Raw genomic sequence first — 27521 nt, forward strand, 5'->3', positions numbered from 1 at the left:
AAAAAATTGATTTATTTTTTTAAAACATTTAAACACATATGGCTTTTGCCTGCTATGCTGCTCCCCACAAGGTCTGTAAGTGCCTGTGGCTAAATTGTACACCGGCAGATGCACACCAGGGAAAATAACGCATGTGGTGCACAAAACAAATAAGGCTTGATTTCCACAAAGTGGGTTGTTTATAACAAAAACACCCCATATGGTTTAAATGGTATGTGGGCATGACAAATTAGTACACACACATGCACATGTGCACAGAGAGGATGAGTTAAATCCTTTTATAATGGAATAGATATTTCCCTTCCTATATATTATTACATATAGAGTTTTCTTTGCTTTCTTTGTTGTGTTATGGGTTCAGCAAAATACAAGTCTTATAGCCAAGCCTAGGGCTCAGTAGCCTTTTAACACCATCATTGAAGGGTGGAACTATGCACAAGGCAAGCAGTGTTTCTGCTGGTAGAGTTATTTAGATACAATGAATCCAAAATTTTACATTTCCTAATTTCATTTTTTCCTCTTATAACACTCATTTTTGAGGTCCCACCTTGGCCCTTTAAATATTTGAATTCAACTATTCACCAGCTAAAACCTGCTCATGTATAAGTCAATGGGAGAGGTCCAGGGACCAATTTGAATATGTTACTAGCCTTCCTGACATTCGAGTTTTTTTGTTTTGTTCTTCTCCCAGCTGGTTAAGTGTTGATTGCAGGAGAATCCAGTTCCTTTTGCCTTGTCAATGCCTTGTCCAACTGCCATTTCTAAGCACTTTTCAAATATTAGCACTTCTTTCTTTGACTCTCTTCATTCTATCTTGGCTAGGGATGGACCAAATCCAGGATTCGGTTTGGGATTCGGCCTTTTTCAGCAGGATTCGGATTTGGCCGAATCCTTCTGCCCGGCCGAACCAAATCCTAATTTGCATAGTGGGGAGGGAAATTACGTAACTTTTTGTCACAAAACAAGGAAGTAAAAAATGTTTTCCCCTTCCCACCCCTAATTTACATATGCAAATTAGGACTCGGTTTGGTATTTGGCTGAATCTGTCCTGAAGGATTCGGGGGTTCCCAAAATAGTGGATTCGGTGCATCCCCGATCTCGGCCATCTCTTGTCCTAATGTGGCTACCTCTGAAAAAGCTTGATTCGAGTTTAGTCAAATTCGATTTGCGTTTTCGGGTCGGTAACATTTGTTCGAATTTTACATATTACATTTTTTATTTAAATAACCCCCCAATAGAATTTCGAGCATATTAGAATTTATTACAGTTAAAAATATTTCACATGAATTTGAAGTTCGACCTTTGATAAATGTGCCTCCCCTTGTGTAAATGGTGGGGGAATTGAGCTCAAATTTATCTCATACGGTCAATATTTATAATCTAGCGCATGACCGTATGGTATGCTGGATAATTTATTTACCACCTATATTTAGAATTGCTCCAGTTACATTTGCATGGATACTTGTAATAATAAATGGTTACTTTATATGCCAATGGCAACCAACATAAGTTGAGTTTTGCCTCCAATAATCAAGTTATATCATGTGATACACACACACACGCAGATTAAAGATTGTTGTGCATGGTATGGAACACAGTACTATTAGAAAGCACTGATGCCTAACCCATAGTCATTACGTTGTGTAAAACCAAAGTGAAATGTGGGTTTCAGTAGTATCAACATATAAAACGGCTTCTAAAAACAAACAGTCCTTCTGGCAGAGCTGCTATACTATATCAGTGCCTTTCTAGCAAATGTGTATAAGTGACACCCGGACTAACTGTGTTATTTATTGATTTAAAGCTCACAATTAAATCAATTTAATTCTATCTGGCTTGTGAGTAACTTTTTACGGTCAGCATATTGACTTCCGCAGTTACAAAGATGCATATTCCTATAAACCACATACTGAAGTAAAGAGATTGTTTAAACAATACTTTATCCATTAGACACGTAGCAGATGCACAAGAAAGTACAAGATGCATTGTGTGCACAGCTTCCCTGGGGAAGATAATAAATGCTACCTCCTCAGAGCAAGTTATATGGCAGACCCACTAACTAAGGATACACTGAATCCATACTTTTTGGATTACTACAAAGACTGAATCTACCACAAAAGTATTTGACTGAATACCAAACACTAATTTGCACTTTCCAATTTGAGCAAAGAAAATTGTGTATCTATCATTCAGATCAGACATAGCATTAAAGACATGGATTTAGCAGAATCCAAATAATGCATTAAATTATAGGATCCTAGAATTCAGCAGAAAATACAGGATTCAGCGCAAAACTACAAAAATACACATTAGTTATCCAGAACACCCTTGTTCAGTCTACTTTATTCTTTAATTGTATTAAATGCAATTTGTATAATACTGACTCGTGTTGAGCAAACTTTTTTACCAGGGTTTTCCATGAAAAAAAAAAAAAACACTCACAGACTCTAATGGGTGAAAAAATTGTAAAGTGTCAAAAATTTGTTGAGTCAAAAAAAATTTTGTTGTCCATTGCATTTGCCGAAGTTTTTGCCATTTCACAAATTTTTGGCTAAACGGGTCAAAATCGCCCATCACTAATATTGCCCAATAATCAGAGCTTGAAATATTCTGGCCATCAATCTATAGGCATGCAAAGAATGGGTAAGTATGAGATTGTGTTTTGATCAATTTTGTTATAGGCATGGGACCTTGGGTTTTCTAGATAAGGAATCCTTCTATAATGTGGAACACCATACTTTGAGTCTACTAAAAAAAATCATTTAAACATGACATAAACCCCAAGGATTGTTTTAACTCCATTAAGGATTAATTATATTTTAGGATCAAGTGCAAGGTATTGTTTTGTTATGACAGAGTAAAAGGAAGTTGTTTTAAAAAAAATGTGAATTGTTTAATTAAAATGGAGATGACTGTACCATAATTGTAGCTTTCTGGATAACACATCCCCCGCCAGATTTTTTTTTAATGTATTGCCTGATACAATTTACATAATTAAAAAGATTCTCCGTTAAAAAATATCCATAATTGTCAACTAAACAATAACAACAAATGTACACAGACATATTTAAAATTTAAAAAGTATGTACTGTATAATTAGTCAATTACCACTGTAGCCAACGTGTGGACAGGATTGAAAGAAATGTTTCCTGCAGTTAGAAGAGGATATAAAAAGTATAAGCACTGTGTCCTAATTAAAAAAGTAATGCGAAACGATTTAAATTGCAGATTTGCCACTAATTGCAAAAACATTTACGAATAACGGCTAAAATAGTCATTTAAAAATGTGACATTTATAATCTCTATTCAAAGTGCATTAATGAAAAATGTACAAAAAACACATTTACAAGTAAAATGTAGTAAATACACAATCAACACATTATATTTAATCTGTTTAATTGGATATATTTCTTGAAACTAAACACTAGTCCAGCAAACCTCATATTGTACACTAATAATTCTGAAATATATACACATAGATTTAAATTACGAAAAAAACAGGCATATTATTCTGTCTTAATGCTTGAAATGCAATTTGCTGGGAGTCCAGTGTGACCTGAATTGGCTAAATTGAATTTTGTGAGTATTCGAGAGCTGCTGCTTCCACCCTCTCCAAATCACTGTATCTTTTCCTCCAGCAAAAGTCTCTTGCCTTATTGTTTTCCTGTCTGCCGAGTTGACCTTACTGCCCCTTTCTCTGAAAATTGTTTCCTTTCACCGATAGTCAAGGCAGTTGTTCTTTGCCTGAGCCTCACTGCCATTCAATGCTGCTATTAATACTATTAAGAAACAACGTGTCAGTTTTACAGTACTAGATATTTCCAACTAAATTCACATTTGGGGGGGGCGGGTTTGTCCTAATTTAAACTAAATCTGCCTTCTGATTAAAGTTGATACAAATTATTGTGATTTTTAAAAGAAGAGATATACTGTATATAAATGGCTGCTCGTTAGGGAGGCTGTTTCTGTTGTTTTTTTAACTGCAATTGGATAATCTGCCCCAGTTACATTTCTCTGTTTTTGGCATCCTGTATAAACGTTTTATAATCTATTTTAGCGTTTCTTCCTTTGCCTATCCGAGAGCTCAATCATCTTGTGTTAGTATTCTGCATTATATAATACACAGTGAACGTGCCTTTATACAAATACAATATGCAAAAATGGCCTGGGAGCCATTCCTTCCCATTTGTTTTCTATTTCATAAAATGACTTCATATGACATTTGTGGCGCTATAATGGAGGCGTTGCTAGGCAACACAGCAAAATTGGCTCCAGGCAGTTGAATTACAGATCTCAAATTGTGAAGGCAACTTTTCACTAGGGCACAAAAAAAGTAGAAGGTTCTATAAACAGATTTATGGATTTTAATATTAAATATTATTGTGTATATGTTGTCTTATTCACACAAGCTAACAGATGTGTGTATTACATTTTTTTATTGCCATCTTCATGTTTATACTGTGTATTTGTGAAATATAGGAGGTTCTATTATATGGAAACCAGTTATGCAGAACTTTCTGAAATGTTCCTATTTGAACAATTCTTATGGGTTTTTTTTCTCTGTATTAATTAGACAGTACCTTGAGGGTAACTAAGCTGCATGAATCTATACTGGTGGCAAAATAATCCTATTGGGTATATTAAACGTTTAAATGTTTTTACTACTAGATGATCTACATTACAGAAATACCCAAGTAAGTGGAAACCACCACGTTCCAAGCATTTTGGATATTAGACCCTATACCTGTACAGCAATAAGTACAAAATGAGTCTTTAAATAGTTTATACATTTTCCTGAACCAAATGGACTTTGTTTAATTATCACAACACAAAGGGGGGGGGGAAGAGACACTAAAATTCCTGGAAATACAAATAAATGCAGCAATAAAAGGAATTCTGGTAATTTTCCTGCAGATATATTTGAATGTTGCAGAAAAAGGAATATGTCTGTAGAACTTTGTGAGCTTTATTCCTTCAGATTTGCACTTATTTTCATTTTCAGACCATGATAAATAACTTCCCAGTGGCACATAGGTTTCATATTAAGAAAATATAAAGCGGTCTAATATACAAACCCATGGTGGTATAATAAAACACAGAGAAAAGAACAGAATACATTATATTTGCCGTTTTATCCATATATAAACATATAGCCCCATGGCACCAGGGGACACACGTCTCAGCCGTGGAACTAATGGCTGTGAATTGGTTAAAATGGAAAATACAATTTATTTGTAACAAAAGTGATTTAGACATTGTTTACACAGCAAACCAAAGAGATAGAGGCCAGTGCTGAAGAACATTAGCAGGTTTATTATTGGATGCACATAAACATGTATATGAATGTGAGGTGCAGAACAGCTGCTAAAAGGGGGTAAGCCTCCTGGGATCAGAAAAATGGAGTTAGATGCAAATCATGACAGGAAACCAGTCGAAAATGGCGTTTATTTTGAAAAACATAAAAAAACCTGAGAGAGCATAAATGTAAATGTTTAGACTGTTACTGTACAAATCTATTATACGGCACTACATTTCCCAGCATCCCTATTCAAAGCGTAAAGCCACGGCCTCGGGCAACGCGGTGGCCCGGCTGCTTGTTGCTAGGAGACCGCCTGCTGATAGCGGGATACCCCTGGAGCAGAAATGAGAGGTAGGGCACGTGACCCCGATCTAATACAACAATAGGACAGCGGGTTAAAGAAAAGCGCGCTCTGCGAGAACCACTAATAAGCCGCGCGCGCTGGCATCCTCCAGTGCAGTCCAGTCCCACATGTATCTTTCTTGTCTCCTTCTTGCTCCGACTCTCACAGTCTGAACTACATCCCAAAAATATCCGAGAGACCTGGAGAAGGTTTGTGGGAGTTGTAATTGTGCGGTAATTGTGATGACGCGTCGGAAAGCCTTGCAGCCTCCGCAACACGGTGCCAGGGAAATGCCGCGGCAATTACACTTGTCATAGTACTGACCACAAGGCCAACTAGCAGCTTTTCGCCTACAAGTTAATCGAAAACCTATTTGTGCGAGAGAAACAGCGGCGCGCAGTAATCACGGGCAGTCATTTGTAATCGCGCAGCAGCCGAACACTGTTGTCACCTCAGGATCAAATCGTGTTGCCCTTTGGAGCGTTACACTGTTCCCAGAATCCTCGGCGGTGCCCAGAGGCTGCAGGTGCAGCAGGGTCTCTCCCAGTCCCAGCGGGCTCCATGTGACACCGTTCCGCCAATCCCGTGACCCTCCAAGTGCAATGTGGCACGGGACACGGTGCTGCTCTATAATGAGCCCGCTAATGCGCTGTGCTGCCGGATCCTGCACAACGTGAGCCACAATGGCCTCCAAACCCTAATTATAACTGCCTGGTAGCCTCCTGGGCACAGTGCTTTTATACAAAGCCATTCCTCATGATATTATATACATGTACCTAAATTCAACTACAGACTATGAATGCACCAATAAATTGTATTTATCCTCTGCGTGTTGCTACAGTGCCATGTCCCCTACAACTATACATAATATAGAACTAACAGTGATCTACAGGAATGTGCCCCGCCCCCTCCATACTCACAAGCCCCGCCCACACAGGGGCAACATACACTTCGATATTGCCTTCTGGGGCTGCAACCGGAACTGATTATTCCACTGATTCCTTCCCACATACAAAGTATCAGTATCTCTTCATAAAATACCAACTCGCCTCTCTGTTATGTTACATAAACCTACACACACTGATATATTAAATATACATCACCCACAGTTATAATAGTGACATACTTGTACAGATGTATAATGCACAGCCAGACATAAGGCAGCAGCTATACAGAGTAATAGAAATGCACACTGGATATAAGCCACCTAGATAGATAGATATACATTATATATGTGTGTGTATATGTATATGTACTTCCAAATGAGTATCCGCACTCCAAGGCCAATAGCTTCAGCAAAGGTAGGGGTGCATGGTAATTTTGTATACACCAATTATTCTGAGACCAGGACTCCCTGGTCCCACCAATTTATAATGCATTTCAATGGGTGCATTTCCCTGATTTTAAGTGATGTTTTCCAGGATTTTGCATCAAGTTTTTGTCCTGGTGTTCCCAAAAACTGCCTTTTCCCCCCTCTATGAATGGTATTATTTGTGAAATAAAGAGGTATAAAATACTAACCAGATGTATATTTTGCCCTGGTTCTGCCTGTAAATGGTCAATTGCAATGAGTCTGCCCCTTATACAGTCCTGCACCAATCACTTATTGCTTTAGGTTATGTATGTGACTGAGACTTGCACATGCCCCCATAGTGTAACATTAACTCTGCAATGTTTAACTCTTGTTATTAACACAGTAAATATTGTATCTCAATGTAACACGGACTCCTGTGCTTATATCCTTTCAGTACTTGAAAAGAAAAAAAAAACATTTCCCTGATTTACATTTTCCTGGATTTTACATCATTTTTTCCTGGTCCCCTGAAAAACATAAAATGGGGGGGGGGTTCTACTGTACATATAACTGAATGAACCATTAGCTTGTATGGCAGGAAAATATATACAGATTGTCAGTGGCTACTCAGATAAGGAGCCATATATACTGTAGGTGCAGATAGGCTATAAGGCATATATATATATATATATATACACACATACACACACACACACACACACACACACAGTTATACAGTTTTCACTCGGGTAAATGGCAGTTAGACACATACAGAATTGACACTCAGATATAAGGTAGAGAGATTATATATATATATATATACACACATATACACACACACAGTTATACGGGTGCAGCAGATACATACATGTATAAGGCACATATACTGTATATATAGAGAGAGAGAGAGAGATAGTTCTATAAGTGCACAGTAGGATATAGGGCAGACATTAGTACAAATAGAGGGCCCATTGTCTCACTGTAAGAAATTAAAAAAGAGGAAAAGGTACCCCACTAGCTTCAAACTTGCTCAGCAGTCTCTGGTAGTTTAAAGCTACCTAATTATTATAATCTCAATTGCTTGCAAATTTACTAATTACAAATATGCACGCAATTGAGATTATAATAATTAGGTAGCTTTAAACTACCAGAGACTGCTGAGCGAGTTTGAAGCTAGTGGGGTACCTTTTCCTCTTTTTTAATTTATTAACTTGTACTGACTAAGGTCAGACCTCTGCTTCTACCGCAGGATAAATCTATTTACTAAGGGATCACTTTTTTTGTTTGATTGTCTCACTGTAAGACTCACTATTAGCTTTGCAGCACCTGTGCCCTATGAGAATAGACAGACCAGTGCCAGGTGCCCCCATATAGCAGCAGCGCCTCACCAGGTGACAGTCAGTCACGTGACAGAGGCCAAGCATAGTTCTTGCAGAGGAAGGCGGAGACGTGAGGCGATTGGCTGCCCGTCCGGCCCTCCCTTTATATTTGTCCCAGGAGTACATGAGCTGTATAGTAGCGAGAGCAGCGCAAGCCTTACACACTGTATATCGCCTGCTGAGCCCAGGGCCGCATACACTCGCTGCTCTACAGAAGGGGTGTGTGTGTGTATGTAAAAGCTCTGTCACTCGTTCCATGCCGCTGTCCCCGGCCATACCATCATTAGCACCCCCCCATAGCATCATTAGCACTCTGGACTATTTCCCCTCAAAGTTGGCTCCTGCCCCAGCAGCCGCCTTGGATCCGTCAGCTTACTGTGAGACTCCGGTGTACAACCCGGATCTCTGCCCGAACATGGTGGCGGCCCAGGCCAAGCTGGTGTATCACCTGAACAAGTATTACAGTGAGAAGTGCCAGGCGCGCAAGGCCGCCATCTCCAAGAGCATCCGCGAGGTGTGCAAGGTGGTGTCGGACGTGCTGAAGGAGGTGGAGGTGCAGGAGCCGCGCTTCATCAGTTCCCTCAATGAGATGGACAATCGCTACGAGGGGCTGGAGGTGATCTCCCCCACTGAGTTCGAGGTGGTGCTTTACCTCAACCAGATGGGAGTCTTCAACTTCGTGGACGACGGTTCCCTGCCGGGCTGTGCGGTGCTGAAGCTGAGCGACGGCCGGAAGCGGAGTATGTCCCTGTGGGTGGAATTCATCACCGCCTCCGGTTACCTGTCAGCCCGCAAGATCCGCTCCCGTTTCCAGACTCTGGTGGCGCAGGCGGTGGACAAGTGCAGCTACCGGGACGTGGTGAAGATGGTGGCGGACACGAGCGAGGTGAAGCTGCGCATCAGGGAGCGCTATGTGGTACAGATCACCCCCGCCTTCAAGTGCACCGGCATCTGGCCCCGCAGCGCTGCCCACTGGCCCCTGCCCCACATCCCCTGGCCCGGGCCTAACAGGGTGGCGGAAGTCAAGGCCGAGGGCTTCAACCTGCTCTCCAAGGACTGTCACACGCTGGCGGGGAAGCAGAGCTCGGCCGAGAGTGACGCCTGGGTGCTGCAGTTCGCCGAGGCCGAGAATCGCCTGCAACTGGGCGGCTGTAGGAAGAAATGTCTGTCCTTGCTCAAAACCCTGCGCGACCGACACCTGGAGCTGCCCGGACAGCCGCTCAATAACTATCACATGAAGTCCCTGGTGTCCTACGAGTGCGAGAAGCATCCCAGGGAGTCGGACTGGGACGAGTCGTGTCTGGGGGACCGGCTGAATGGCATGTTACTGCAGCTCATCTCCTGCCTCCAGTGCCGCCGCTGCCCGCACTACTTTCTGCCCAACCTCGACCTCTTCCAGGGGAAACCCCACTCCTCCCTGGAGAACGCGGCCAAGCAGACCTGGAGGCTGGCACGGGAGATCCTCACCAACCCCAAGAGCCTGGAAAAACTCTGAGACCCATCCGAGCTGCCTGGGCTACAAACTGCCACCGCGCATGGATCTATACTCACTGCCAACCTGCTGCCCTCCAACTGCCATTCAACTGCAAAGCCCCCCATTCCCGGATGTGGCAATTTACCTGTCTAGGGGAGTTGTAGTTGTACAGCAGCCGGCGGGCACAAGGCTGGGTCTCGTTACACTCTGATGGATACAAACACCCATCCTCGATATAAGGAAAATCCTCATTGCTCTAAACACAAACTCATTTTTTTTTTAATATAAATTATTTAAAGAACTGGGTCGTTGGGGAGAACAAAAAAAACTCTGTTTAATGTGCACTCGGCCTGTTAGAATAAAAATATATCAATACAAATCATTTCAAGGAAAAACATTCACCTTTGGGGATTTTACATCAAAACCCAAATTCAGATCTTGCCAACTGAACAAGAATTTGTTGTTTTTTTGTAAGAACGTTTTTTTTAAAAAATATTCTTGACTCACTTTGTCTTGAAATTGTGGATTGTTCTGTGATTGGTATAAAGAAATGCGATTTCCACGGTGGCTCCCACAGGACAGATTCTGCTATGGAGAAACCATTTCAAAGGTAGTTTTTTTTTTTGGTTTCAAGATACTGGTCTGAAAAAGTGTCAGAACTTTGAAGTTTACATTTTTTTTTCCGTTCTACTCCCAACATTCCATAAATATACTTGAAATGTTATTTAAATATATTCAAAGGAAAAACATTTTGAATTTTGCTGATATGATGGCGCTTGGATATTCCAATTCTATATTTGAAAATGCACTTGAACTACACTGGATAAAGACTTTTCGTGATTTTAAATTTTAAAATCGTTGACAATTTAATTTAATGACGATCTAAATAAATAACATCAAAATAAATGACTGAAATGTGTGATTATTTACCCAGAATTATTTTTTGTTCCTTAAAATTATATTTCGCATTAAAAAAAGAAGGGTGAGGATTAGGGAACTGTACATATAAACGAATTATGGAAATGTGTACACAAAAGCTACATTGTAACACTATTTTGTTATTAAATGTCATGTTTTGATTGCCAAATAAGGATACATTTTAGTCCACTAAAAATAAACTTATTGTAAACGTTATCAATTTAATGAAATGCATTTATTTGATCATCTACAGAGGAAAATATCTTAAACTAAACCCTACATACTTTATGGTAAAAGATTGTACATAAATAATATTTTATTACAAAAGAAACAGGGTCCTCCATATAATTCATATGAATTAATATATTAATAATACATATTAATAATATATTAGTATAGAACTGAGAATTAAGAATTTAAAAAATCAACAAGTGTTAAAAAGTAGGTTTTCTGTCCCAATTTAAAATATTCAACAAAATAATTCAAATATCAAAAGCTACAGTATTTTAAAAAGAAAAGCCTTATCCTAATAAAGATCAGTTTAAATACGGATGCGTAAATAAGATATTTGTAAGAAAACTTGTTGGTTTAATTTGAGAGTGAACGAATGTAAACCCAAATAATGATTTTTGGATCGAAGAAATCCTAATTGTTATTTTGAATCATATTTTTAGCTGTAAAAAAAAGCAGATTTTCGTACCTATTTTACCAAATGAAAAAACACTGTAGTAGCAGCAACATTAAGGCAACAGATAGTAGGATAAAAAAAGCGTTTTCTGCTGAGGATTTTTTTTTTTAGATTAATAAAAATGTTTAGATTGGAAAATTATATTTCCAGTTGCTAAGACACCCACTATAGCTGCCATCTTTTTAATAGCAGTATAAAAATAATTAAAAGCGCCTTGTGTTGTATATGTATTATATTAACGACAATATCCAATATCGTTGCGATTTTTTTCTGAAACCTGTTTCCCCACGTGTAACACAAACTGACAGTACCCTAAGCATTATCAGTGTCTGTGATGATGGAAGCGGCAGTTGTGTTGATTTAGGTATAAAAGAGAAAGTGACGGGCTGGCAGAAGCGATAAATAACGCGCGCGCGCACGCACCTTTGGGTCGATCTTTTTGAAGGCCGGGTCTTCCTCATCCACTTCAAAGTAGATCTCGGTGGTGGTGATTGAGAGGGTGCCCTTGGCCACTATAACAGGTGCAACGAGCTGGGCAGGGGTGCTGAGCACTACAGGACCTGTAAGAGACAGAAACAGAGAAAAAACGCTGATCACACCGACCGACAGCCTCACTCTTTTTCTAGGTGTCACTGCGGGGTTGGCAGACACCAAACAATTGCCCTGGGCACTGGCAGATACACTGTGACCTTGGCCAGATTGCATGGGCAACACAGTCATATTCATTTCAACATACTGTATTTTTTATTTTGTGGACCAAACCAAACGCTGTGGCTGGGAGCGCTTGGCATGAGCGATTTCTTTTGTTCTGTCAGTGGCTAGTAACTGCCAGGGCCCAGTGGTTTGGTGGGTCTCACTTTTCCTGGACAAAAGCCAGTGCCAAGAATTCAGCCTCTACTGCAGATCCCCAAATACCGAGCAGTAATACATCTGTACACGAGACAACCAATACTGTGGTTTATGGACCAGAGCACAACAGTGAATGGGAGCAGTCCTGCAATTCTCTGTATTAAGGGGAGGAATCCCTTTAGGATTAGAATTATAGTAGTGTACGATTATATTATTATAATTCTATCTATAAGGACTGTTCGCAGAAAGCCAAAGCCCTACAGTACAAGGCAGAGCAGAGAAAGAGCAGCAGGCACGAAGATCAAACTCAGGGGAGATTACGCACAGGAAAAGCTGCGTGGAATAATCCCTTGTTAGCGCTTGAAATTCTCATGCTCTGCCCCTCATTGCTCTCTTTTGCCGTATCAACAGTAAATGGGCAAAGGCTGTGGGGCAGATCGGGGTATTTTATTGGCACACACCCGATCTAGTTGCAACAGATCAGATCTGCGCACTGGGTGCAGTCACAGCATTGCGCTACAGGGCAGGGAATGAGTTCGATAATGAGCGCTGCTTATTCTGGGTTACTAAGTGACCCTGATCGCCTGTTGGTTACCCTGATCTCCCCCTTCTCCAGCAGATGTCAAGATGAATCTCCTATCAGCAGACCCTGGAATAAGCTGTCAGGAGAACCAGACAAGGGATTTTGTGGTTTAACCTCTTATGTGCCACCTAGGAACCAACATCTCCTTGCACTGAATTCTCTCTTTCCATTTAACTTCTCCTTCCCATAATGGATATAGAAACATATAAAGCGTTTAATAGGTAGTGCCTGGATTTTAAAGGGGAACTATCGACAAATGAAAATTTAATATAAGCTTCATCATACTGTAATACGAAACTTTCTAAAAAAAAAACCCAAAAAAACTACTCTTCAAAATATTTTTGTACAAAAAATTTACCTATAGGTCATGCTGATCGTTTTCCGCAGACAGGGCTGCTTTTTATAGGGGAACTTTTGCGAAAATGAATTTATCTTCACTATCCCTCTCTCAGCATCTGTTTCTCTTCATTCTGTCTTCATTCAGGAGTTGGGTGTCAGATACTCATTGACAGTTAGATCCAATATAACTTATAGGGGGGGCTTCCTTTTGCCTAGAAAATGTATTAGAGCTTATTCTATGAAAATCACCAGAAATCCTGTCTCTCTACATGCAGGATTTGTGCGAAATGCAGTTATTTTATCAGATTTTGTTTGTACTGGAATCAGTTATTTGAGTGAGCTCTAATTCATCTGCTAGAAAAGGAAGCCCCCCTATAAGATATATTGGATTTAACTGTCATTGAATATCTGACACCCAACTGTTGCAAGAAGACTGGATAAAGAGAAACAGATGCTGAGAGAGGGATAGTGGAGATAAACTTGATTATTTCAGGAACAATACAGAACTTTTAATTGATCATATTTAGAAAGTTTCTTGTTTCAGTACAATGACGCTTATATTACATTTTCATGATAGTTTCCTTTTAAGATGCTTTTTTTTGTAATGCTATTGCATAGTTAAAGAAAACAACCCAGAAAAGACCAAGATAAATTCAATCAGCAAAGTAGTGATTCCTAGCAGGGAACCCAAGGGCCCCAAACCTGTTTGGTATTCCCATTGGCTACTAAATAGTCCCCAGCATTATGTTACATCTTCTTTTGGGACGTATTAGTTCTATTATGATAGGGCAATTAGGGGCATATTTATCAAGGGTCGAATTTCGAATTTGAAAAACGTCGAAATTCTAATTCAAAAAGACCAACCGAAATGAAGTCAAAGATTTTTCTAATTTGAAAAACATCGAAATTCTAATTCAAAAAGACCAACCGAAATTAAGTCAAAGATTTTTTTTGGCTGAATAGGTCCGTATTCAGTTGAATAAATCAAATCGAAGTAATAGTGCATTCAATCGAATTGGAATTCGATTTTTCACAGTCCACCAATTGACTCCAAATTGGTTCTAGGAGGTCCCCCATAGGCTAAAACAGCAATTTGGCAGGTTTTAGATGGTGAATGGTCTAAGTCGAATTTTTAAAGAGACAGTACATGATAAATTCGACATTCGAATTTTCTAACTTTTTTCAAATTCGAATCGAATTTGGACTATTCCCTAGTCGAAGTACACAAAAAAAAGCTCAAAATTAGATTTTTTTTAATTAGAAAATTCACCTTGACCTTTGATAAAATTGCCCCTTAGTTTAGCCATGACACTGTAGATACCATAATAATGTTCCTAAATCTGAAATGCCATTTACCACTGTGTATATCGCTAATCACTGTTCCTCATAATATATTAATCAAGCACAATTCCAGCTTCACGGCAGAATAAATGCGATTACTTTATTGAACTCGTTTTAGTAGATTTTAGACATGGTCTTCAGTTTTATGAAAATAGATCTTACATGAAAAACCTGTGGCCCCAAATATTCTGGATTAGATGCCACAATTAATATCATCAGGGATGGCGACTGGTGATATAAATGTTCCTGCATCAGATAACTTATTTGCACATGCTCATACTGCTGGTACAGAGTTTTCCTGCAAAGAAAGTCCTTTATTATTGAACCTACAGCTAATTAATGTGCCTGGGTTCTAAAGACAGGCGCCTGGACTATACTTGCTATGATCTGGTATGTATCTGGTACAGAGAAATCTTATGATATAAATATAATATTGCACATATTGCAGAGTTCAAGGGAAGGCGTTCTTGGTGCAGCCTAAAGGAGCAAACACTTCTCAGAGAATGTGAAGCTAATCCACTCCAGCCATAGAGAGAGGATTATGTTCTAATCCCCTCTGGGAGATGCTCTGGACTACAGATCCCATATTAAAATGTTTACACAAGGTTTAATCAAAATACTGCAGATTTTCCATGTTACCACTTACACTATTTCCTCTTAACAAGCCTTCCTGAAATCAAAAGGACAGCTTGGTTTTTGGAGGTAAATATGAATATATTAATCTGTATTACTGGGACTTGTATATGGCACACAGGGCTGCATTAAATGAGGGGTTACATAGTTACATAGTTAAATTGGGTTGAAAAAAGACAAAGTCCATCAAGTTCAACCCCTCCAAATGAAAACCCAGCATCCATACACACACCCCTCCCTACTTTTAATTAAAATTCTATATACCCATACCTATATTAACTATAGAGTTTAGTATCACAATAGCCTTTAATATTATGTCTGTCCAAAAAATCATCCAAGCCATTCTTAAAGGCATTAACTGAATCAGCATCACAACATCACCCGGCAGTGCATTCCACAACCTCACTGTCCTGACTGTGAAGAACCCCCTACGTTGCTTCAAATGAAAGTTCTTTTCTTCTAGTCTAAAGGGGTGGCCTCTGGTACGGTGATCCACTTTATGGGTAAAAAGGTCCCCTGCCATTTGTCTATAATGTCCTCTAATGTACTTGTAAAGTGTAATCATGTCCCCTCGCAAGCGCCTTTTTTCCAGAGAAAACAACCCCAACCTTGACAGTCTACCCTCATAATTTAAGTCTTCCGTCCCTCTAACCAATTTAGTTGCACGTCTCTGCACTCTCTCCAGCTCATTTATATCCCTCTTAAGGACTGGAGTCCAAAACTGAACTGCATACTCCAGATGAGGCCTTACCAGGGACCTATAAAGAGGCATAATTATGTTTTCATCCCTTGAGTTAATGCCCTTTTTTATGCAAGACAGAACTTTATTTGCTTTAGTAGCCACAGAATGACACTGCCCAGAATTAGACAACGTGTTATCTACAAAGACCCCTAGATCCTTTTCATTTAAGGAAACTCCCAACACATTGCCATTTAGTGTATAACTTGCATTTATATTATTTTTGCCAAAGTGCATAACCTGCATTTATCAACATTGAACCTCATTTTCCAGTTTGCTGCCCAGTTTTCCAGTTTAGACAGATCACTTTGCAAAGTGGCAGCATCCTGCATGGAACCTATAGTTCTGCACAATTTAGTATCATCTGCAAAAATAGAAACAGTACTTTCAATGCCCACCTCCAGGTCATTAATAAACAAGTTGAAAAGCAAGGGACCTAGTACAGAGCCCTGTGGTACTCCACTAACAACACTGGTCCAATTAGAAAATGTTCCATTTACCACCACTCTTTGTAGTCTATCTTTTAGCCAGTTCGCTATCCAGGTACAAATACTATGTTCCAGGCCAACATTCCTTAATTTAACCAGTAACCTTTTGTGTGGCACTGTATCAAATGCTTTAGCAAAGTCTAAGTAAATCACATCCACTGCCATCCCAGAATCGAGGTCTCTACTTACATTCTCGTAAAAAGAAATTAAGTTAGTCTGGCAAGATCTATTACGCATAAAACCATGCTGGCACAAACTCATAGTATTATGATTTGCTATGAAGTCCAGTATCTTATCCTTTATTAACCCTTCGAAAAGCTTTCCTAATACTGACGTCAGACTAACTGGCCTATAGTTTTGAGGCTGAGAACGGGATCCTTTTTTGAATAGAGGCACCACATTAGCAATTCGCCAGTCTCTTGGCACAATGCCAGATCTCAATGAATCCTGAAAAATTAAGTAAAGAGGTTTGGCAATCACAGAGCTAAGCTCGCTAATTACCCTGGGATGAATACCATCTGGCCCTGGACCTTTGTTAATCTTAACCTGTTCAAGTCTCTTTTGAATTTCTTCTTGTGTGAACCATGCATCATTAGTTGTATTACTAGAATTGGGAGTGTTAAGAAGGAAACCTTCACTTACTGGTTCTTCATTTGTGTAAACAGATGAAAAATACGAGTTCAGAATCTGCGCTTTTATTTTGTTTTCATCAACCAGCTGATCCCCCTCTGATAGTAAGGGTCCCACCCCTTCCTGCTTCATTTTTTTACTATTGACATATTTAAAAAATAATTTGGGATTTTTTTTACTGCTTGCTGCAATATCCTTTTCTATAGCAATTTTAGCTTGCCTTATAGCTTCTTTGCATGATTTATTGGCCTCCTTGTACCTTATAAATGTTTCGGCTGTACCAGCTAACTTGAAAGCCTTAAAAGCACGTCTTTTCTTACCCACCTCAACACCAACGCTTCTATTGAACCAAAAAGGTTTTGCTTTGCAACGACGTTCCTTGCTTACAAGTGGAATATACTGACAAGTATATTTATTAAGCAGCATTTTAAAGACTTCCCATTTTTGTTCTGTGTTTAACCCTGTGAAAAGCATTTCCCACTTAATATGTTGCAGAGATGCCCTTATACTGTCAAAGTTTGCACGTCTGAAATTTAGTGTTTTAGTTACTCCCTTATAGAATTGCTTCTGCAACAGAATCTCAAAGGAGACCATGTTATGATCACTATTCCCTAAATGCTCACCCACACAAATGTTAGAGATGAGTTCAGTATTGTTAGTTATTACAAGGTCCAAAAGAGAGTTATTCCTAGTAGGTTCTTGAACGAGCTGGAATAAAAAGTTGTCATTCAGCATATTTACAAACCTACTAGCTTTTTCTGTCTTAGCAACCCCATTACCCCAGTCAATGTCTGGATAATTGAAGTCACCCATAGCAACAACTTGACCCAGCTGTGAAGCCGCTTGTATCTGCAAGAGTAGCTGGGCTTCATACTCGACACTTATACGAGGTGGTTTATAGCATACACCAATGATAATTCTTTTTGATACCTTTTGCCCAGTCGAAATCTCTACCCAGAGTGATTCTACACCCTCACCAGTGCCAGCTATTTTTATTTCTTTAGCGCATGGCTTTAATTCAGGCTTTACATACAAACCCACTCCTCCACCCTTTTTAATCCCTCTGTCCCTCCTAAAAAGGGTGTAACCATTTAAATTCACAATCCAGTCACGTTTCATCCCACCAGGTCTCAGTGATACCAATTATATCATAATTTTTAGAGCATGCAATTAATTCTAGGTCTCCCATTTTACCTGACTAACTCCGTGCATTTGCCAGCATACAGCGGAGGTTACTACTTTTACTTTTGAAATGTGCATTACTTAGTGAAGAATTATACGTTAAGTTAGTATTATTCTGTTTTCCTTGTAACAGAGGGACCTCCTTAGCTGGTAAACTGTATGCCCCCTCACTCCTCCCCCATGACCCCTTACTAACCCCACTACCCCGTCTACACTAGCTTCCCCATAATCCTTTATCTCACCCACCCCCCCTTGCCTAGTTTAAACACTCCTCCAACCTCTTAGCCATTCTTTCCCCTAGCACCGCGGACCCCCTTCCATTGAGGTGCAAACCGTCACGGCTATATAGGTTGTACCCCAACGAAAAGTCAGCCCAGTGCTCTAGGAACCCAAACCCTTCCTTCCTGCACCAAGACTTGAGCCACGCATTAAGCTCCCTAATCTCCCGCTGTTTTCCTAAACTTGCACGTGGCACAGGCAAAATTTCAGAAAAGATTACATTGGAAGACCTTTCCTTGATCTTAGAGCCTAGATCCCTGAAATCATTCTTTAAGGTCTTCCATCTACCATTTATTTTGTCATTAGTACCGATATGCACTAAGACAGCTGGGTCGTGCCCAGCCCCACCCAATAATTTGTCTATCCGATCAACCACATGCCGAACCCTGGCACCAGGTAGACAGCAAACTGTTCGGTTGTAGCGATCCGGACGACAAATTACCCTATCCACTTTCCTAATAATTGAGTCCCCTACAACCACAATCTGCTTAGGCCTGACTCTACTCTCCCCCCCACCACTACTAGAGAAACTGGTCTCCCGGCTGTTAGAGAGATCAGCCCCATCTAGAATTGCCAATCCAGAGTTCATACTCCCATCATCTTCACACAATCTGGCAAATTTGTTGCGATGTATAATCTCCGGATCAGCCTCCATTTTCCTTTTGCCCACCTTAGATTTTCTAACTGTCACCCAGCTAGCTGCCTCAACATCCTGCTGCTGTTCTGTTCCCCCCAAACTATCTGACCCCGCTAGGTCCTGCTCAGTGAGCAAAAGACTCCTTTCAAGATTGTCAATCGACCGCAGTGTTGCAATTTGTTGCTCTAGTGCTCTAACTTGAGCCTCCAAAGTGGCAATTTGCTCACATCCACCACAGAGGTAAGCATTTTGGATCTCTTGTTCCAAATCTGCATACATATGACAGACTGAGCACTGAGTCAGACCTTCAATCTTGCTAGCACTCATTATCCCAGTTACAGATCAAACAGGAAAAAATATAAATAAATATATAGAAAAAAAATGAGGGTTTAGAACAAACTTTTGACCTACAGTAGTTTGAACCTCCTTTAGTTTTCAACTCCGGTGTTTGTAACTCCACTTACAGATCCCCCACTTTAACTCCGGTGTTTGTAACTCCACTTACAGATCCCCCACTTTAACTCCGGTGTTTGTAACTCCACTTACAGATCCCCCACTTAACGAGCAAACACTTAAGAGAAGCTAACACTAGAGCAAGCTCCACTGGAGTCCCAGGGGTTCTATTTATACAGTCTGTTCAGGTGCAACTAATCAAACCCCACCCCCTCAAACGGAGGGAAAACTGCAAAGTAAAGCAGGTTGTGACAAACTTGCTGTAAGCACACTAGCACACCAAACTTTGCTGTTTAGCACCCAAGACAGAAAAAAAAAAAAAAAAAAACCTTTTAAAAAAAAATTAAACCACAGTAGTTAAATATAAACCTTAATATAAAAAAGCAGTTAAGAAATACTTATCCTTTTCAGATGATTTGTTTGCTTTAAGTTGCTTTAAACCTGTCAGCAGCCTGATTCAAACAGGTTGAGGGTTGCCTCATAATAAGCAATAACAACAATCCTACTAAGTATAACAACATGAAAGCAGAATGTGATCAGTGGTGCATACGAGTTATGCATTAATAGCATCGAGCCAGCTATTGCTTAACTACAACTCTCAGAATCCCACATGGATCTAAGGTTGTTGGGGATTATGGTTCAACTGCAGCTAAAGAACCCTAGCAGTGATTTGGAAAGTGTACACTAACATATGCTGTACTGGTATCCTAAGGCTTAGGGGCATACAATGTATTGGTATATTGAGGTTTAGGAACATAAGTTGTACTCTAAGGTTTAGGGAGGACTGATGTGCATTTATACCCAGATGTAAGTCTTTCAGCATTGTGAATTGTAGAACTGCACTCACAGCTGACATGGAAGTATAAGAATGTCAGCGCTACAGATTTCAGATTTCAGCACAGGTTACTGTATACTGCATTGTACTGTAATGTACTGCACTGTAGTGTTGTACTGGTATACTAAGTCTCATGGATCCCCTTCCACCTGTGTCTCCTAACACGTGGCACACAAGCCATAAGCTGGTGCTTGCTCCCATAAATTATGCTGTAACACCCTAAACATACAATCTATATCACTGGGGGGGGGGGGGGTCCCTTGTCAGAGACTATTATCCCACTGTTACTATAGGCACCATCTCTCCCTACTATACCTGCTATCCCACAGTTACACTCCCTTCCCAGAGACTATTATCCACTGTTACTATAGACACCATCTCTCCCTACTATACCTGATATCCCACAGTTACACTCCCTTCCCAGAGACTATTATCCACTGTTACTATAGGCAGGGCCGCCATCAGGGGGGGACAGGGGGGACAAGCGTACCGGGCCCGGGCATGAAGGGGGGCCCGGCAGCGCTGCATTTTTTTGAAGATCCGGGCCCCCCTTACGAGCGCCCGAGCCGTACGTCTTGCCTCTTCAGTGCCGAATGCGGAAGTGCCGAAAAGCCGAAGCCGATGCGACGAAAAGACCCGAAGTCACGGAAAAAGCCGAAGTCACGAAGCGCCGAAAAGACCCGAAGTCACGAAAACAGCCGAAGCCGAAGTCCTGAAGCAGCGCAAAGACCCGAAGTCACGAAAACAGCCGAAGCCGAAGTCCTGAAGCAGCGCAAAGACCCGAAGTCACGAAAACAGCCGAAGCCGAAGTCCTGAAGCGGTGAAAAGACCCGAAGTCACGAAAGGAGGCGAAGTTGAAGTACTGAAGCCATGAGTTCAATTCTACTGAACACCAGTTTGTGTTTTTTTTTTTTAATCCCCTGGCCACCAATGTATTATTTTAATATTCTATAGGCCCCTGCCACCAATCTTTTTTTTAAAACTTTTGTTTTTGGGGCCCCAATTTTTTTTTTAACTCGTAAGGGGCCCCTTGCCACCATTGTTTTTTTTTGGGGTTTTTTTTTTAAAAAAAAATTAATTTTCTTTTTGGTGGCCCCAAATTTTTTTAACTTGTAAGGGGGCCCCTGCCACCAGTTTTTTTTTTTTTCAAAAAAAAATTATTTTTTTTTTAAATTTTTTTTGGGGCCCCAATTTGTTTTTAACTTGTAAGGGGGCCCCTGCCACCATTTTTTTTTTTTTCAAAAAAATTTTTTTTTCTCCAAATTTTTTTTTTGGGGCCCCAATTTGTTTTTAACTTATAAGGGGGCCCCTGCCGCCAATGTTTTTTTTTTTTTCAAAAAAAAAATTAATTTTTTTTCCAAATTTTTTTTTGGGGCCCCAATTTGTTTTTAACTTATAAGGGGGCCCCTGCCGCCAATGTTTTTTTTTTTTTTCAAAAAAAAATTAATTTTTTTTCAAATTTTTTTTTGGGGCCCCAATTTGTTTTTAACTTAGAAGGGGGCCCCTGCCACCAATGTTTGTTTATTTTTTAGTTTTTTTTACATTTTTTTTTGTTGGGGCCCCAAGTTTTTTTTAACAGGGGGCCCCTGCCACCAATGTTTTTTTAAAAAAAAAAAAATTTAATTTTTTTTTTTTGGGGCCCCAATTTTTTTTATAAGGGGGCCCTGACCATCAATAGCTTTTTACAACTTGTGTGGGGGGGGGGTTACTTTTTTAGCGCTGATGTCTGTGTGGTCTTTTAACTGCGATGTGGGCGGGATATGGGGCGGAGCTTGGTCGTCAGTGTGGGCGGGGCCCAGGGGGCCCCAAAAATTTTGTTGTACGGGGCCCCGTGATTTCTAATGGCGGCCCTGACTATAGGCACCATCTCTCCCTACTATACCTGCTATCCCACAGTCACACTCCCTTCCCAGAGACTATTATCCACTGTTACTATAGGCACCATCTCTCCCTACTATACCTGATATCCCACAGTCACACTCCGTTCCCAGAGACTATTATCCCACTGTTACTATAGGCACCATCTCTCCCTACTATACCTGCTATCCCACAGCCACACTCCCTTCCCAGAGACTATTATCCCACTGTTACTATAGGCACCATCTCTCCCTACTATACCTGCTATCCCACAGTCACACTCCCTTCCCAGAGACTATTATCCCACTGTTACTATAGGCATCATCTCTCTCGACTATACCTGCTATTTTTGCACAGGGATGCACAACCTTGAACATGGTTGAAAGCACTTCCCATTTGTTTGAAGAGTAAAAGCACTGCCTGTGACAGACACTGGCTCAGTTAGGTGAGGATTGCTCATAGATGCCGACATGCATTCCTAAAGGAACAGTGACATCAAAAAATAAAAGTGTTTTAAAGTAATAAAAATATAATACAGTGTTGCCCTGCACTGGTAAAACTGCTGTATTTGCTTCAGAAACACTACTATTGTTTATATAAATAAGCTGCTGTGTAGCAATGGGGGCAGCCATTTAAAGGAGAAAAGGCTCAGGTTACACAGCAGATAAGCTCAGTAGAACATAATGGTGTTATCTGTTATCCACTATTTAACCTGTGCCATATAGACTTTTTTTCAGTTTCCGCCATTGCTACACAGCAGCTTGTTTATATGAACTATAGTAGTGTTTCTGAAGCAAACACATCAGTTTTACCAGTGCAGTATGTATGTGATGTATAGAATGTGTGGCCTTAGATCGTAAGCTACACTGGGGCAGAAACTGATGTATAATCTCTATATAGCTCTTTGGAATATGTTGGTGTTCTATATGGTGTTCTATAAATAAAGAATAACACTAATATTAATTTTAAAGATTCTTTCTTGTTACAGACAGATGCAGACCTAATAGCAGAAAACCAGCATGGAACCCTGGCATAATAATGAAACAGTCTGCACCACTCTGGTATAGAATATGCACTAAGCAGAGCTTGCATGCTATCAGCATACCTCCCAATATTTTGGAAATAGAAAGAGGGGCAATAAGATTTGCTGCATGGAGCACAGTGACTTTTATGACCACACCCATTTTTGTGAGCGTGTTCATTTTACAAATTTGGCAAGTTATTAAAGTTTGAACACATTTCTGTGGTTTTTATGTGTTATGACAGTTTTGTTAATGAAGGTACATTGCCCTTTAAGCTGCAAGTCACAGTTTCCCCAAAAGACCTGCTTATTTTAAATTGTTACAGTTGTTTCTTTGCTAATCTTAAATTGTTACTAAAGTATCCAAGTGCACCTGGCACATATTCTGGGCTCTCTGCCAAAAGCCAATTAAGTTAGAAACTTTATGGGGCACATTCACTAAGATCGGGTGAATGAATAGAGGGGAAAAAAACTTGAATTTCAAGGAGTTTTTTGTGCTCCTCGACTATCGAATTGGCGTAAATTTGCCTGAGTAGAATGATTCGAATAGATCAAGCGAAAAAACGCTGCGACTATTCGCCCATTTGATAGTCGAAGTACCGTCTCTTTTAAAAATCATTCGACTGCCTACTTCGCCAGATTAAACCTACCGAATTGCTTTAAAAGCCTATGGGAAAGTCCCATATGCTTTTTTTCTAAGTTTTTGATCGAATAAAAAGGCATTCGATCGAATGAAAATCCTTCAATCGAATATTCGATCACTCGACTATTCGCCGGGCGAATATTCGCCCATTCGACTATTCGCCAGCGTGTAAATTCGCCCGAATTCCCTATTCGATTCTATTCCCCAGTCAAATTTCGAGGGATTTAACCCCTCTAAATTCGACCCTTGATACATCTGCCCCTATTTCTTTTTCTGGCTGTTCAGTGCAGGAGATAAAAGAGAAGGTCGGGAAATTTCAGCAACAATCTGGGACTGTGGGCGAAGCTGTCAAAATTCGAAATGTCCCTCGAAAAAAAAAAAAAATAGAAACATCCGTTTAGGACTAGGAAGCACTAATAGGCTAGGCATAAGGAAACTGGTGTATTTTATGCCATATTTGTCTATTCTCTGTCTGCTTATCCATAGGGTTCTCTCATTCCTAGTGCTGGTGACTGAGCTGGACTTTGGAGGGAGAGAGCACCATCACTGAATACAGCACAGTGTTCTAACAGCTAATCATCCTGCTGTGCAGAAGAGAAAATAGTAAAGTGATACGGACAATAAAAAACTACTCTTCAAAATATTTCTGTACATTAAAATTTACCTATAGGTCCTGCTGACCGTTTTCCGCAGAGAGGGCTGCTTTTTAAAGGGGAACTTTTGCAAAAATGGAAATTTAACATAAGCTTCAGCATACTGAGATAAGAAACTTTCTAAATACAAACAATTACATATTCTGCATTGTTTCTGAAATAATCAAGTTTATCTTCACTATTCCTCTCTCAGCATCTGTTTCTTTTCATTCTGTCTTCATGCAGCAGTTGGGTGTCAGATATTCATTGACAGTTACATACAATATATCTTATAGGGGGGCTCCTTTCCTAGCAGATGTATTAGAGCTCACTCAAATAACTGATTCCAGTACAAACAAAATCTAACAAAATAACTGCCTTTTACAAAAATTCTGCATGTAGAGAGACAGGATTTCTGGTGATTTTAATAGAGTGACCTCTAATACATCTTCTAGGCAAAAGGAGCCCCCCTATAAGATATATTGGATCTAACTGTCAATGATTATCTGACACCCAATTGCTGCATAAACACAGAATGAAGTAAAACTGAGAGAGGAATAGTGAAGATAAACTTGATTATTTCAGAAACAGTACAGAATTTTTAATTGATTATATTTAAAAAAAATCTTATTTCAGTATGCTGAAGCTTATATAAAACTTTCATTTTACCGATAGTTTCCTTTGAAGTAATTGTTACTTGAAGTTCCTAATTGGGACTGTTTTGCCAACCTTACTGTCCCTCCTCAATCGTCAGTTATAGCTTCTAATGCTAACAGACACATATATGGCAGCCCCCTCAAAATTGGGGCAGGGATCAGACAGGTAATGTAAAAACACCAGGCAAATACAGGCAAAATTACATATAACATGCAAAGGCAATGTTAAGATATATGTTAAAAAAAATTCTGTGGTTGGTATCTGTTTAAGAATAGAAAAGCATCTGCTACTGACAATGTCAAAGGTAGTGGAAGATTAGAAGTAGTAGGCAGGGATAACCCCTTAAATTTAGAAGTGAAAAAGTCATTTGTTTCTTTTAAAACAACAGCCATGGAGGAGAGTGCCACAGAAAAACAGAAAGATAAGTGCAGAGAGCAAAAGACATTGGAATACAATGCAGGATACATCACAATGAAAATATGTACATTTATATTTTGGAAAATATATATATATTCTTCTAAGAGTTTACACAAGGCAACAGATTCATTTTTTAAGTTAATATTACTCTTAAAGGAGAAGGAAAGCTACGGAGCCATTTTATTGCCAATAGATTAGCTGCAATAGTGCAAGCTAGAATTCTATATTTATTCTGTAGAATGTTTTACCATACCTGAGTAAAAAGCTCTAGAAACTCTCTGTTTGTTTAGGATAGCAGCTGCAGTATTAATGTGGTGTGACATCACTTCCTGCCTGAGTCTCTCCCTGCTCTGGGCTCATATTACAGTAGAGAAGGGAGGGAGCGGGGGAAGAGGAGCAAACTGAGCATGCTCTTGCCCAGGGCAATGAGGTTTAAGCTGAAGGCAGGAAGTCTGATACAGAAGCCCATGTGTACACAATAAAAGTAAAGAAATGCAGTGTATCTTTTGACAGGGGACTCAGAGCAGCATTACTTTGGGGGTTTACTGGTATATGTAGATGGCCCTTTCTGATAAGGCTTACTTAGTTTTAACCTTTCCTTCTCCTTTAATGAAAGGAAATCATTTGTCATTAAAAATTAAGGTTTTAGCAAAATCACACTGTTTAATAGGGGATAAACCGTTAGTTGATTTTATGAAATTCCCTATCGGTAAATTGTGATTTAATTTTCTAGATCTAATCATTGAAAAGGGTCTGGACCATAGCCAACTTGCCTCTTGATGTGAACAGCCTGGGAACCAAAGGCTTTACAACTGAAATAGAAATGTTCAAAAATGTAACTGTTTTGGGTACAAATCATGCATTTGCAGACCGGTTGGAAAATATCTTTTAGTTCAGAGCAGAGTTGGGGTACTCACTTTGGAAGGGTGTCTTGCCAAATGCATGGACTACCCACAGGTGTAAAAAAGGGTTCCCACTATTTATTCCTTTCTGCTTCAACATGTGCAAAATCCAAACACGTAGATATGAAGAGCACCTACTAAACTACTTGTTTAGGAGGTGCTCTTCATATCTACTAGTTTGGATGGGGTGAAGGTGCAAAGTTTGCTCAGGTCTCATAAACCAGAGCCACCAATGTGATTCCCTTTTTTCCAGCTCCCTAGCACCCTGTCCCCATATGTAATAAAAGGTACCAAGTCTGTCCAGGAGCAGTAACCCCTAGCAACCAGTAAGATGTTTGCATTTAAACAGATGACCAGTAAATGCTTCCTGCTGATAAGTTGCTATAGGTTACTGCTCCTGGGCAAATTTATTACATAACCCCATTTGTTAGTTGTATAGTTGTATAAGCAATTCCACTAAATAATCCCTAGTGCAAACCAGGGGTGTAACTACTAGTGATGGGTTAATTTATTCGCCAGGCGCAAATTCGTGGCAAATTTGTGTGTTTTGTTGCCGGCGAATAAATTCACGAATTTGCAGCGAAAATTCCGACAACAATTTTGACGCTGGCGTAAATGAAACTGAGGCCCAATGACTTTAATGAGCGGCAGCGTCGGAATTGTCACTGGCATCAATTGCCACAAATTGATGCCAGCGTCAACTACGCATTTCGCAAATTATTCACCCGTTTCAAAATTCACTAATTTCGTGGCGAATCGAAACGGGACAAATTCGCCCATCACTAGTAACTACAGAGGAAGCAGACCCTGTGTTAGTGGGGGTGGGCGGATGGGGGCAGGAGTATAGAGGGCTCAGTGAGGCCCTAATTAATGAGCAATTCCAATAAATATTGAGAGAATAAGCCAATTTACCACTGTTTTGGGGCCCTAAACTGAATTTGCTGCGCGGCCCAGTAACATCTAGTTATGCCACTGGTGCAAACATTATATTTTGTGTGTTACACAGTTT

General features: G+C 40.0%; 2 protein-coding genes across 5 annotated transcripts in view; one reads left to right on the plus strand and one right to left on the minus strand.

The window, feature by feature from the left end:
- The window catches only part of LOC108709943 (neurobeachin), a 444274-nt gene that overhangs the window by 125063 nt on the left and 291690 nt on the right, over nucleotides 1-27521 (minus strand). For all 4 annotated transcript variants that reach the window (XM_018250245.2, XM_018250244.2, XM_018250243.2 and 1 more), the window contains one exon: nucleotides 11819-11955. In XM_018250245.2, the coding sequence (XP_018105734.1) occupies nucleotides 11819-11955 (137 nt within the window). The remainder of the gene's footprint in view (nucleotides 1-11818; nucleotides 11956-27521) is intronic.
- Nucleotides 8435-10695, plus strand: mab21l1.S (mab-21-like 1 S homeolog). The gene has a single exon (XM_018250246.2). It carries the CDS (start codon nucleotides 8440-8442, stop codon nucleotides 9808-9810), a length of 1371 nt encoding a protein of 456 aa, XP_018105735.1. The 5' UTR covers nucleotides 8435-8439; the 3' UTR covers nucleotides 9811-10695.

This window comes from Xenopus laevis, chromosome 2S (assembly GCF_017654675.1).
Source record: "Xenopus laevis strain J_2021 chromosome 2S, Xenopus_laevis_v10.1, whole genome shotgun sequence".
NCBI lineage: Eukaryota > Metazoa > Chordata > Amphibia > Anura > Pipidae > Xenopus > Xenopus laevis.

What these genes read in the sequence shown, in the direction of transcription:
- mab21l1.S (XM_018250246.2), top strand. Translation starts at nt 8,440, where the DNA reads ATGAGCTGTATAGTAGCGAGAGCAGCGCAAGCCTTACACACTGTATAT.